Consider the following 12,002-nt stretch of genomic DNA (forward strand, 5'->3'; position numbering starts at 1 on the left):
ATTATAACCAAATTGTGTGGGTTTCACTTTCATTTGTGTGTTACCTTAGCGTCGAGTGCCGTCCCATCCGGGTAAGCCCATTCCCGGTGATGGGAGAAGGCAAAGTGCTTGACCCATGTAGGTCTTCTATAGAGCGGCCCCAGGGCTTGTTCTTATCCATGCCCGCCTCGGGGTTGTTTTCCAGGCAGTCCCCATCGAATCTGCAGCAAGTCAGAGTAAAAGTACGGTAGGTGGTATTATTTACCAAGGGAAGCTCATCTTAATCATCAGTATTTTGGCTTTATTTTGGGCACACAACAAATATAATAGAATGTAGCCGATCTCTTTCTGGATAATTGTTATCACATTCAAGGAAGAGGGTTTAAATGAAAGACTTGACACTTTTTATGAATAGGAACGCAATTATATTCACTGCGAAGCACGATCAAATTGTGATTTTTAGAGCTATTTCTCAGTTCTAAAAATCATTTACGGTATTTTGGAAACAACACAAGTCAGTCTGAATGATCCTCTTGTAAATGATAGGACTGGTGCTCCAAGTGATGTCAGAATCGGCTACCGCTATTTACAAGAGTGGTAAATTTTGTACCATGAGAACCATCAAATTTCATGGTTGGCTTCGGCTCTGACACACACCGTGTTTGTTTTACTTGGTAGATGTTGTGGAAAGCCTGGCTAATTGGAGTCGTATACATTGCAGCTCTGTTTCCATGACTTTCAGTGGCGGCCGCGGAGGAGCCCATGGGTGAGCACCGTTTTATGGCGAGCCATTCATAATGTGGACAGGCCATAATAACATATGGTGAAAAGTGGTGCTGGGGTTTCGAATGACCTGCCAAGCCCTGTGGCCCTGTGTGAGTGACTAATAATCACAAGTTCTATGAATAGAACCCTATGGTTGTAATGCACAGAGCCAGTACATCAACAAATAGGAAGAGTGACTCAGGATTTCTGGGCAGAAAAGTCATGGTGGTGGGATTTGTCACTGGCTGGTGCAGAATGGCTCTATTGTACGTGTGTATTGTGCGCGCTGTCGGCGGACATGCATGCAGAGAGTAGGGAGAAGGCTGGGAGTGACTTACGTGACGGCATACTGTGCAAAAGAAAGATACTCCACCAGCACGTCCAAGCCTTTGTTCTCTTCATTCAAGAACTCCCTCACCCACCTGCAACACAGAGGCAAAACGAGTTCAAGTTAAAAAGTGGCAAAACAAAGAGATGTTCAGATGTATATTATAACATGGCAAACACATCCTTATGGAAGAACAAAAGATGACAACTGCAAAAAAAAAAACATCACACAGTAAATTGAAGCCATACTGAAATGTCCAGTGTTTTATATTGTTGAGTAAAACATGAACCTTTAACCAGCAGCCCTGTTCAAGCTACAAATCAAAAACCCAAAATCTAGGGTTGCTACTTAAAAGTTTTCTTTGGATAACATTTGTTTTCATTAATTTTCCTGGACTTTCACATCACAATACATGCATATTTTCATCTATTATGTTTCAAAACAATGGAGGCTTTAAAGATTTTTTTATCAGTGAAGGAAATTACCCACTTTTCTGTGAATAAGCAAACTGTCTTGACGTGGGCCAACTAATAATCATGCGGAGGTACTGTGAAACGTGTGAGAAGAATGAACTGATGGGGTTGACCTTGGCTACAGAAACATGCCGGTTCAGATCAGTAATGAGTGCAACAGGAAACTTCCGCTGCCCAGCTCTCATGCGCACACATGTATAAATGCTGTCTCATTATAGAATCTGCACCTCTCTCTCTCCTCCTCACCATGCTCCGAGTCATCAAAAGCCCGTTCTCACCTTCCCCACGGTCTGAAGAGGGCCACCCATTCAGCGACGCTTTTATTTTCATCGAACGGTTGGACGGAGAGCTTTTCAGAACAAATACCCAAGCTTCTTTACATGTACAACACCCGGACAGAAACTGCAATCAATTATTGAACATTCTAAAATCCATAATACTATGCATTTGATTTGCAAAACAGGTGGCTTAACCCCCATCTTTATCCCATCATACGGAGGTGCAACAGCTTTTTATAGCAGGCCTGATTGCTTAAAGATTATGAGGAACATTCACAGGACATAAACACAATATGACGTGAACAAGCTTTTTGCCGGCATCAGACATTCAAGTCAAAATCCACTGGCCGCCCCTTTACGGGCTCCCCTGTGGCGTAACTTCATGGGAGCGAGTTAGTGTGTCCAATAAAGCGCTGCCTTCAGGGGCCTGCTGTGTTGTTTAAAAAAGGGACAGAGGAGAGGTGTGGCCTAGCCGAGCCACATGGTAATGATTAGCAGGACACCGGCTAACAATCCTCCCATTCACCACATGTTGTTGACCACAGAGGAGGCGCACACAGATTCCCCATTCTTCCCTGCCTACGTGATAGATGCGATCCTCCGTCTCACCTCGGAAAAGCGGCAGTTATTACTCACTGTCCGAGCAAGTGACATCTTGTTCCATCGCTAAAGCCCCCCCACGAGACAATAGCTGTGGTTAAATGGACATTTAGTAGCAGGTAGTAGCAGCAAAGAGTAGTCATTATTAAAGTAGACATACTCCTAATTGTGGCTTGTAAACGTGCTTTGGGGCATTGATATCTTCATTGTTATATTTGTTAGTAGCCTAAAAGCATCAACATTTTGAATTTGTATAATTACTTGACATCATTTCTGTGTCTGGAAATATTATCACCATGAGCTGTGTTATGCTGGAACATGCTTTAAAACAATGTACGAGCCACCATTTTCAGGGGTCCAGGGACGACACTGACTCACCTTGGAAGTGAACACCCCAATTAAAATTGGTAAAAATGCATTTGTTAACTGTAATTAATGGGCATATGAGAAAATGAGGCACCAAAACATATCCACCTAGACCTTGCCCCAGTCCTTCAGGGGCCACCCCACCTTAAATGGTGCCACCCATTGGCCACCACTGTCAGAAATCTAGCTCCACCAATGTCCTTTTTTTTTTAGCATTGATGGTTTGTGGACTTTAATGATAACACGTCAAAATTAATAAATAGATCAGAGTTCTTCTGCAGTAGAAAATGAAACAACCAAGTAGTGAAAATTACTGTATAATATCTGTGAAAATGAAGCAAAATGCAACTATGTGGAAACTTCAACACAACATAGTTGAAAGCCCCCCATAAACATCCCCTTTAATGTTGGTAGAAGTAGTACTTATAGTAGAAAGACTAACGTGACAGTCCATAATTTGCACAAAAATATTAACTGACAGCAGAGTCTTGATGCAGGCCAGGTCCAACTGACTGAAGGACAACTACATCCACCAAGCTCAAGAGGCTAAACTCTTCCCTGCACTCTCTGTTTGTTTTTGGACAGCGCTTTGCAACAATTGTTTTTGCAACAAAGATTTGAGAACTTACTTCAGTGGTGGAATTGAAATGGAAGCTAACTGTGTACTGAGAGACAAAAACAGCCACTACTATGGCTACTATGGCAAGTCCTGTGTCACTTCCACAATAGGACAATAGGAATACTCAATTTGTAGCTAATAAGTTTGAAGAAGAGACCTAATCAGACGGCAACAAACCTTGAAAATATCTGACATTATCTCTGTCTAATGCAGTTGATATTGTTTAAATTAGTAGAAAGTAACCATCATTTAGCTTTAAAAAACTGCCATTGTCTACCATTGAGTTTTGTTAGCTTATTAAGTGCTGCAGCAGACAGTGGGCATCTCTGGTTTCATTTTATTTGGTTTGAAGCCTGGACTATGTAAACGCTGTGTGTCGGACAGAAACCTGAGCGCTGCTGTGAGGGTTTTACAAATGGGATTCTTAATAGCATCGGAGGGAGATGAGTTGTGTTTGCTTTGTGACTTTCGAGCAGCTTGGCAGCGTGTCTTCCTGTCTTCAAGTTTGTCACCGTCCCCTTGCACATCCTCGTTCCTACACATCCCACGATGCACCAGGCTCTCGCTAATTAGCTATCTATCAGTGTGTAATCATGCAAACCTTCCCCGCGATATTGAACAAGACGAACCCGATTCTTAACGCGGCACGGCCTTCGCTTAGATATTGATCTTTCCTAGAGGCTGAGAGTGCAACAGTGAATCAATATCAAATGCAGCAGGTAGAGGCTTGTTAACCACAAAATGTCAGGAATTAAATGTGTTTGTTTTCTGTTGTGAAACTGTGGGTTCATTAGAGCATGGAATGTCTTATTAATTGTTGCTTCATACTGATACAGGTCTAATATCGCACTATAAGCAATTCAGCAGGACAGACGCACGTTGTAGCTACAATAGAAATACTGTAACAAATAACTGACAGTGAGAGCTCAAAGTGCATACGACACATTTAGACAAGACTTTCACAAGAGCATTGTTATCACATTTGGGAAATATATAGTTGTTCTTGGGCACAGGAAGTGACATAGAAAATCCATAACTTTGGACATGCAACAATGTTAAACCAATGAGATGAGTCATATTTAGAAAAACAAAACATTTCATGTGCATTTCATAGAGAGAGCATTTTGTTGCATGTATTTTATCACTGTCTTTTTTGGTTTCTGATCCTCCAAGCGAGCTACCATAAGCCCCTACTACCTTCCTCCTATTGCTCCACATTATTTGCAGCTGTTTCAATAAACCAGGGGTGTCCAAAGTGCGGCCCGGGGGCCAAATGCGGCCCTCAGACCAATTTATGGTGGCCCTCGGCCTCTTGCTGTATCGGTACACATCACCAGAGATGGATCTTTTTATTTGAAATGTAATAATTCTATACAATTCTAACCTAACAACTAACATTTTATTGTGCGACAGAGCTGGCATGAAGGTTTTAAGCTTAAATAGAGGTATGGGGCACAATTTAAACCTCTGCTAGTCGAAGGTTTTGCGGCACTAACTACTGATCTACGGCCCTTCACCCCGTGTACGCTTCAATATGCAGTCCCCCATGAAAAATGTTTGGACACCCCTGCAATAAACAGAAAAAGAGAAGACCATTGCGCATGGCGGCTGTAATAAAGCTATGGCAAGTGTTGTTGTTTTTATTTCACAATGAGAGGGTTAAGCCTTGCAAGAGATGAAAAGGTGAACAAAGCATTTTCTGGAGGAGCTTTGGCCAGACTGCAAAGAATGGCCATTGGAGAAGATCCAAAGATTACTCAAAGATGGCTCAAAACACAACCCCAGGCTGTAACATGGTAAAAAGCTACAGTCCATTTTGCATATTTCCCCTTTTAAAAAAATGCAATTGGATTACACAACAGTTTTACGTTGTTAGCTGTGCCTAAATAAGTGCAGCATTTGTGATTTGCTACTTGCAACTATTCAAATACTGATTTTAATTCTGATGCTATTTATTTCGTAACCTTACTCTATGAACTGTAGACAATGTTCCAGAGTTAAATAATTATCAGCTGCTGCAAAAGAAAATGCTTTCCCTTCGAGACACTGTCCATGCGTCAGCCCACCCCAAACAATCAATGGATTCATGTTTTTCCACAGCCCATAGCTCTGTGTGTAATATTAGGCCCAGGATGAAGGGGGGAGGGTGGTAGTTAGTGTCTGGGTGTCTGGAATGTCTGGAGTTTTCTTCTGTGCAATCTTAGCAGGTTTGGAACATGTCAGTGCTGCTATGTGATCTGGTTAGTGACTCACCCTATGTGATTGGTCCGTAACGAAATTTCCAGTTCTCTCAGGACTTGGGTGGACTCCTGAACTCGCCGTCTGAATTTCTGGGGGAAGAAAGTAAAGAAAGTTAATATTTCATCAGTGAGCCAAGAGTGCGGTAAATGAAAAAGGAAAAAAAAAAAAAAAAACTCATTGGGTTGCATTCCCAGAAGAGGGAAGAACGATTGATGCAAAGGTCAGTGCAAACAGAGTGGCATTTAAAAGTGAAAACGTTGAAAATCAATCAGACAGTGAGTATCTGAGGAAAGGAGTCAAAAATGTTGATTATCAAGTTTGCATTGATCATTTGGTCTACACTTCTATTGTTGCCAACTGTTGCATTTAATAGAAAATTAGGATGGATTTCTGTTGATCCATTTGAAGTCTCGCGGAACAGCACTAACTTAAAAAATGTGTTATTGCAGTGCTTTGGTTTTGTCACTAACTATGCTGGGAGGGAAGAACAGATTTAGTACCTGTAATGTGATCATGGTGAGCCTATTGTTATGTGGGTTTGATAGTTGGATATTTTGTGAACAATGAACCAAAGACTCAAAAAGGCAATGGCTATACATACACATTCATAATAGATAAAATGCCTGCATACTGGCCATTCTTGAATATAGTACACGATGGGAGAGATATTTTAGAAATATTATTGGGTGGTATTTGGAACAAGCCCCAACTGAATTTGTGCTGCATCTTGTTTTTGCAAGTTTTATTTGCCTTGTTTTTATTTTTTCTTAAAATGGTTTGTGGTAAACCTATTCACTTGTCAAAACTGTATGTCGTTTTGTTTCCGACAGAGAAGGAGGATTTTGTGGGGGGTAATCCATCTTAAATATATCTCTATTAGCCAACAGAAAATCAACAAGTCTGGAGGCAGGGCTGACTCACTGGAAACGGCAGCATATGAACATCAGCGTTATCTCGTTTGCTCATGCTGGTTCTTTATATAGCTCTAATCCTTACTGGTAGCTGCATGATAAAATCATGCAGCCTAATTGGTTACCTCTCAGCCTCACCAGCAGACATGCAAACACTACACATTCTTGCTACTGTTACTGTGGCTACCCAAGAGAAAAAGAGAAAGCTAGGATAGAGGTATGAGCTGCCAGCCTGTAAAAAGAGACACAGTAACTAAAGAACCATGCATCTCCTTAGCTTTTGATACGCTGACAGGGGAGAGATCGGCACAGGCAAAAACAAAAGGGGGCTTCAGGGCATTACACAAGAGTGAATGACCAGGGGAGATCAAACGCACTCAGCAGCGCAGGGACACAGAAAATCCCTGATGAGAGAGGAGGAGAGGAGAGAGGTGCAGTCCAATGTGTAGTGCTTCATTATTGTGCTTGGTTCTTGTGTGCAACTATGTCTTTGGGCCAAGGAGGTGGGGAGATGAGAAGCAGATGTGGTTTCAAATGGGACACTGGAAATTGAACAACTGTTGAAATGAAACATGGAACTAGGGCCTATTCTGACTTTGTGTTGACCCTATACAAGATTTTAAAATACATTCAGTACTGCGCTTGGCTGGCTTACCAAAGCACTGCACTGTGGGCACAATCGCAGTATGAACTGGGTACAGCGGGATTCAAACCACCAACCCTGTCACCCAGTCGGTGTTAGGAGCTTACAGATTGGCACACATTACACAACACTGAAGAGTGCAACTAACTCAGCTTGCAGACATAATGAATAAATAAATAAATTAATTACTGTAGGAAGACATTATGCCACAGGTAATTTTATATGTACAGTAACTATAGCCAAACCATTCAAATTCTTATTATCAAATAATGTCTTGGGTTCAAAGCTCTTGGTTTAAGTTTCATTGAGGAACCTAAGCAGACAGATATCCCTAAATGCAACTCAACAGACACAGACAGATAGACGGCCAGATGGCCAATGGGGCAGGTGACAGACTGAGGCTCTTGTAAACTGCAGTGGCCGGGCTGGCAATGTTCATATGACCTCTAAAAATATTTTAATACGCATTTTTTGTCTAGTGAATATCCAAAAGAGGAGCAGATGGCCAGGGGCATGAAAGTGGTTGAAAGTACCACTTATGAACTGGTAAATTGATATTGGGAGTATGCTGAAACGTGAGTAAGGGCTACAGGGCCCACGAGGAAATGGCTTTGAGCTTGAAGGACTAGCTTTGTTGAGGTGTAACAAAACAACTAAATCAATCTTTTTTTCTGAGCAAATGTATTATGTTGCTTTAAGGTGCTTGTTGTCTAAAAGTTAACATTTTGAGACTTAAAAACTGTTTCCCATTGCTTGATAGGGCATTTGGAAACAGCATGGACTTCAACCTACAGTTAACAGTTTGTAAAAATCATATATAAAAGTTTGATTGAACTTACTAGACCGACTAAAGCAAGGCTTCCTGTTTGTCAAGATCTGGCTATTATTTGACCAATGTTCCATTAGCGTGCTATTTCCAACCATATGTTTTTATCAGGGAGGAGTCCCTTTGTGTTTGTGGAGACCGCGGCATATTTTGGGGCTGTGCAGCGGCAGCCCTTTCCTTTCTCCCACCAAACACCCAACATCACTAACTACTACCAGCTGCAAGTGAGGGCTACAGATGGAGAAGACACAACAAACCAAATCCAGCCATGTACACTTATAGGAAGTCACATCTAGTAGAAATCTCTGAACTAGCACAACTGTTACACAGCGCTGGGGTTCATCCTGGATACAAATCAATAGCGGATAGTTTCTTGGATGCCGGCTGGACCACGGCTCTTCCTCCTCGGATGCTGATTGGCCGGGGGCTGCCGGAGGAATGCGCCGGAGCCTGCCTATGGAAAGCAGAGGAGCAAGGACCTCCAGCTCTCGCTGCGGCACAAAGTGGCAATTGTTTGAGTTTGAAGAAAAAAGGGGGTTGGAGCAGGAATGTAGAGAGAAGCCTATAACTCTTCCTAGTCCGGGTCCGATCGCTCACAAGTGGTTTTATCCTCCTCGCACTGTTGGTCCACAGGCCTCTGCCCTATAGACTTTAGTTTACCTTTGGTTTATTGTCCTGCGTCCTGTCTGTCACACTTTAGCTTAGCTCAGGCTGAATGCAAAACAAAACAGGCCGATTCTAGGAAGGAACATTCAGCTAATGCGTGTGTTGAATACTGCCCACCAAAGCACATTAGCATGAATAAAATATGAATAGTGTGAGATAAAACGCTTTTGTAGAAGGGCTCTTCAAATGTATCAGACCTTATTTGGCCTGTTTTTGATCAAATTGGAAAACTTAAAAGCAGTCTATGTGGGATTTGTTTTGGAAATATTTTATATACTTGACCTTTCTGTGCACCTAGATCCGAGGTACAAATGATTTTTTCTGATAACAATTGCTGATTTACACCTACAAACGCAGATTTCAGTGAGTTTCTGCTGTAGAAGAAGAAACAACCACCACAGTAAAAGGATTACTCATAATACAACTCCAGGTTCCCCATTTGTTTATCACATGTCAACCTCCGAGCACACAGGCCGACACCTCATGTGATCGTCAAAATGTACCTTTGTCACTCCAGACGTTTGCGTGACAACAGCCTATAAAACCTGTGCCCAAAGAATAAGCTCTCTGATGTTTTGTTGGTTTACAGCCGGGTTATTTCCCACCTGTTCGGCGCAGTGCACAAACACAAAGCTTTCAGGGCCACACAATGCTTGCCTCAGGTGACACAAAATCTAAACTACTTATTTTCTATGGCCTGAGGAAAGAACTGAACAGCTGTATTTCTTGCATCTTGGACTTAAGGGACTTGAAATGACTAAAAGCACGCCGTTTACCCTGTCCTATAAATGTGCTTAACGCGTTTTCTCTGTACGGCAGCTAGTGTATTAATGACAAGTGTGGCTTGATGCTTATGTAATGAGTGTTTTTCCTTCATTGATGCAACAAAGACACTTTCACTTTCAGAAGAATGTGTGGTATGCTAATAGCCGGCACCGGTCAACCTTGATACTATCGCTGTTCTTGGAAAAGCACCAGGTTGAGTTTTCGCTCTGCTTCTACCGTGTGTCACATTTCCTGCATTTATAAGATACCATATCACAGTGCTGCAAAACTTTATTCTTAGGTTTGTGATTTAAATTTTGATTATGTATGTTGTGAAATCGAGATTCAGTTTAAGGAATTATAAACTGCTACATAAAGCAAGAAACACATGCACTTCAGAGCATGCTTGTACAGATTTTACTATATATTTTACTATTAGATTCCATAATCTTGACAGCTACTCTTCCTGCGGTCCTTTAATTAACTATAGGTTTAACCATATCAAAGTGGAGATATCATGCATAATTGAGGCCTAAAATCATTACTTTGTTTACCCCAGAATGATGTCAAGATAAGACATTGACACTGACACAGGAGCCAATGATGGATAATCCACTTTAAAAATGTGAAGGACAGTTTTCTGTTTTACATACAGTATGACGCAGTACAAGGTAGTACCGACCAAGTTATGTTTTTGGCTAAACAATTATGTTGCGTTCTTTACTCATTAATTTGTTTGTTTTGTTTGTTTGTTAACTTTATTGTCCCCGTAGGGAAATTTGTCCTCTGCATTTAACCCATCCTTCGATGCCGCTGGGGCAACCCGTAAGAAGCAGTGGTCGACGGCAGGTCACGGAATTGTGTTGAATTTTTGTCACTCAAACTTGGCTGTAAATAATGTTTTAGCTTTGCCCGTTAGCCTGTTAGCTTCTTCTTTGTGATTACATTAGTGTGTATTGGTGGCTCTGACCCCGAGGCAGGAAAGTTGCAATTGTTGTTTTCTGGCCAGACACACCGGGGGAAATGAAAGACCCCCCAATCATCCCATTAACACTTGTTTTACCCCCAGAGGGACTATGAAAAGGGGGGGTATTATGCAAAATTGACTTTTTCAAGCCCTCATTAAAAACATGCCTGAAGTGTTGCCTTGGCACATTCACGTATTTTTGAGTAATCTGTAAAAACTCTGATGGCAGCCATTTTAGGGACAGGTTTGCCTGAGTCCTCCTAGGAACGCCCCCACCTCCTGGAGACGCCTCCGAGCTTTCGTCACCAGCCGAGTAACCAACCACGGCTCCTCAGCAGAACCCCCTCCCCACTGATGCCACAGACAGTGTGTGGACAGGGCGTGTCTGAAAGTTTCAAAGGTTCTTAAAGAGACAGAGGCCTATTTCAAGACATTTGCTACAGCCATTTTGAGAGAGCAATTTTATACAAGGCAGTTATTCTAATTTACTGCATTTACAGACCAACAGAAGGTTTCGTCATCATTGTAGTGTGATATAGACTGGTGCTGTGTGATTGAAAAAAGCATAATACCCCCTCTTTAAGGTAAACAAGTTACTTAGTGCTGCTTTAACTTAATTTAACTTAACTTAAGATCTTGTACATCTCCTTTAACACCACACAGGCAGAGAAAATACACATGAGTACTGCTGTACGGCCTAAATAATTGAAGCCAGTGCGATTTTCTAATTGCAGCCATTCCAAAACGGTCTGAATCTGAAATCAATTATATTCAACTGAAGTTACCTGTATCTTCTCTCTACACATTCAGTTTAGCATTTTGCCACGGGAAACCCGAGCTTCATCCAGAGCCAATGGCAGTAATTTTGGCAGCGCCGTCTGGTTAATTTGTTTATCACAGAGGCTTTCTTTCACCACGCCAAAAAGACTTCATTCTGGCACCGGCTCAGAGTCGGATAGAGCGGCTCCTCTCACTGCTGTCTCTCAATCTGCAATCCCACAGACTGCTAAACTACAGTGGCTTCGTCGAATGTTTTTATGATTGCTCTGCGGCGTAATAGACACACTTGAGTAAAACTATTTCAAAGTAACACTTAAATAATCTGGCTACTCTACCCACCTCTGTCAACAGTTTGAAACACTTTTTTTTTTTTTTGCAATGGCAGGCGTTATAGATAAGCAACTGTCAGGCTGTTTTGTCACTGCTGCCCGCTGTTCCCATGCCTTGTCACCGTCTTTTCTCAGCTGCGGTGGGATATCCTGCTCTCAGACGGGGTCAGGGCCGGAGCAGGGCCAGCATGGAACAGGCTCGGAGTGACAGACGGGAGCACTCACCTTCCGCGTGACTGCGGGGTCCAGATAACTGCGCAGCTTTTGGATGTACGTGTGTGGGGGATTCTTCACTTGGAATCGTTCCTGTAAAAGGAAAAAGAAAGGAAAAGTTAGAGGGCATGGAGTTTTAAAGTGTTGTGACATTTCAAAATGTTCTGTATTCGTAAGCTTACAAGTCGGAGCACGTAAACAGTATGTTGTAAGCACCGATTGATTCAAACTTTACAGTCATTTGTGAATAACA

General features: G+C 42.1%; 1 protein-coding gene across 10 annotated transcripts in view; it reads right to left on the minus strand.

Moving 5' to 3' along the window:
* The window catches only part of fmnl2a (formin-like 2a), a 63,772-nt gene that overhangs the window by 24,712 nt on the left and 27,058 nt on the right, over positions 1 to 12,002 (minus strand). For all 10 annotated transcript variants that reach the window (XM_079562849.1, XM_079562852.1, XM_079562846.1 and 7 more), the window contains exons 3-6: positions 11,762 to 11,842; positions 5,662 to 5,738; positions 1,083 to 1,166; positions 45 to 200 (exon numbers count right to left, since the gene is read on the minus strand). In XM_079562849.1, the coding sequence (XP_079418975.1) occupies positions 45 to 200; positions 1,083 to 1,166; positions 5,662 to 5,738; positions 11,762 to 11,842 (398 nt within the window). The remainder of the gene's footprint in view (positions 1 to 44; positions 201 to 1,082; positions 1,167 to 5,661; positions 5,739 to 11,761; positions 11,843 to 12,002) is intronic.

This window comes from Gobius niger, assembly GCF_951799975.1.
Source record: "Gobius niger genome assembly, chromosome: 9".
Lineage (NCBI taxonomy): Eukaryota > Metazoa > Chordata > Actinopteri > Gobiiformes > Gobiidae > Gobius > Gobius niger.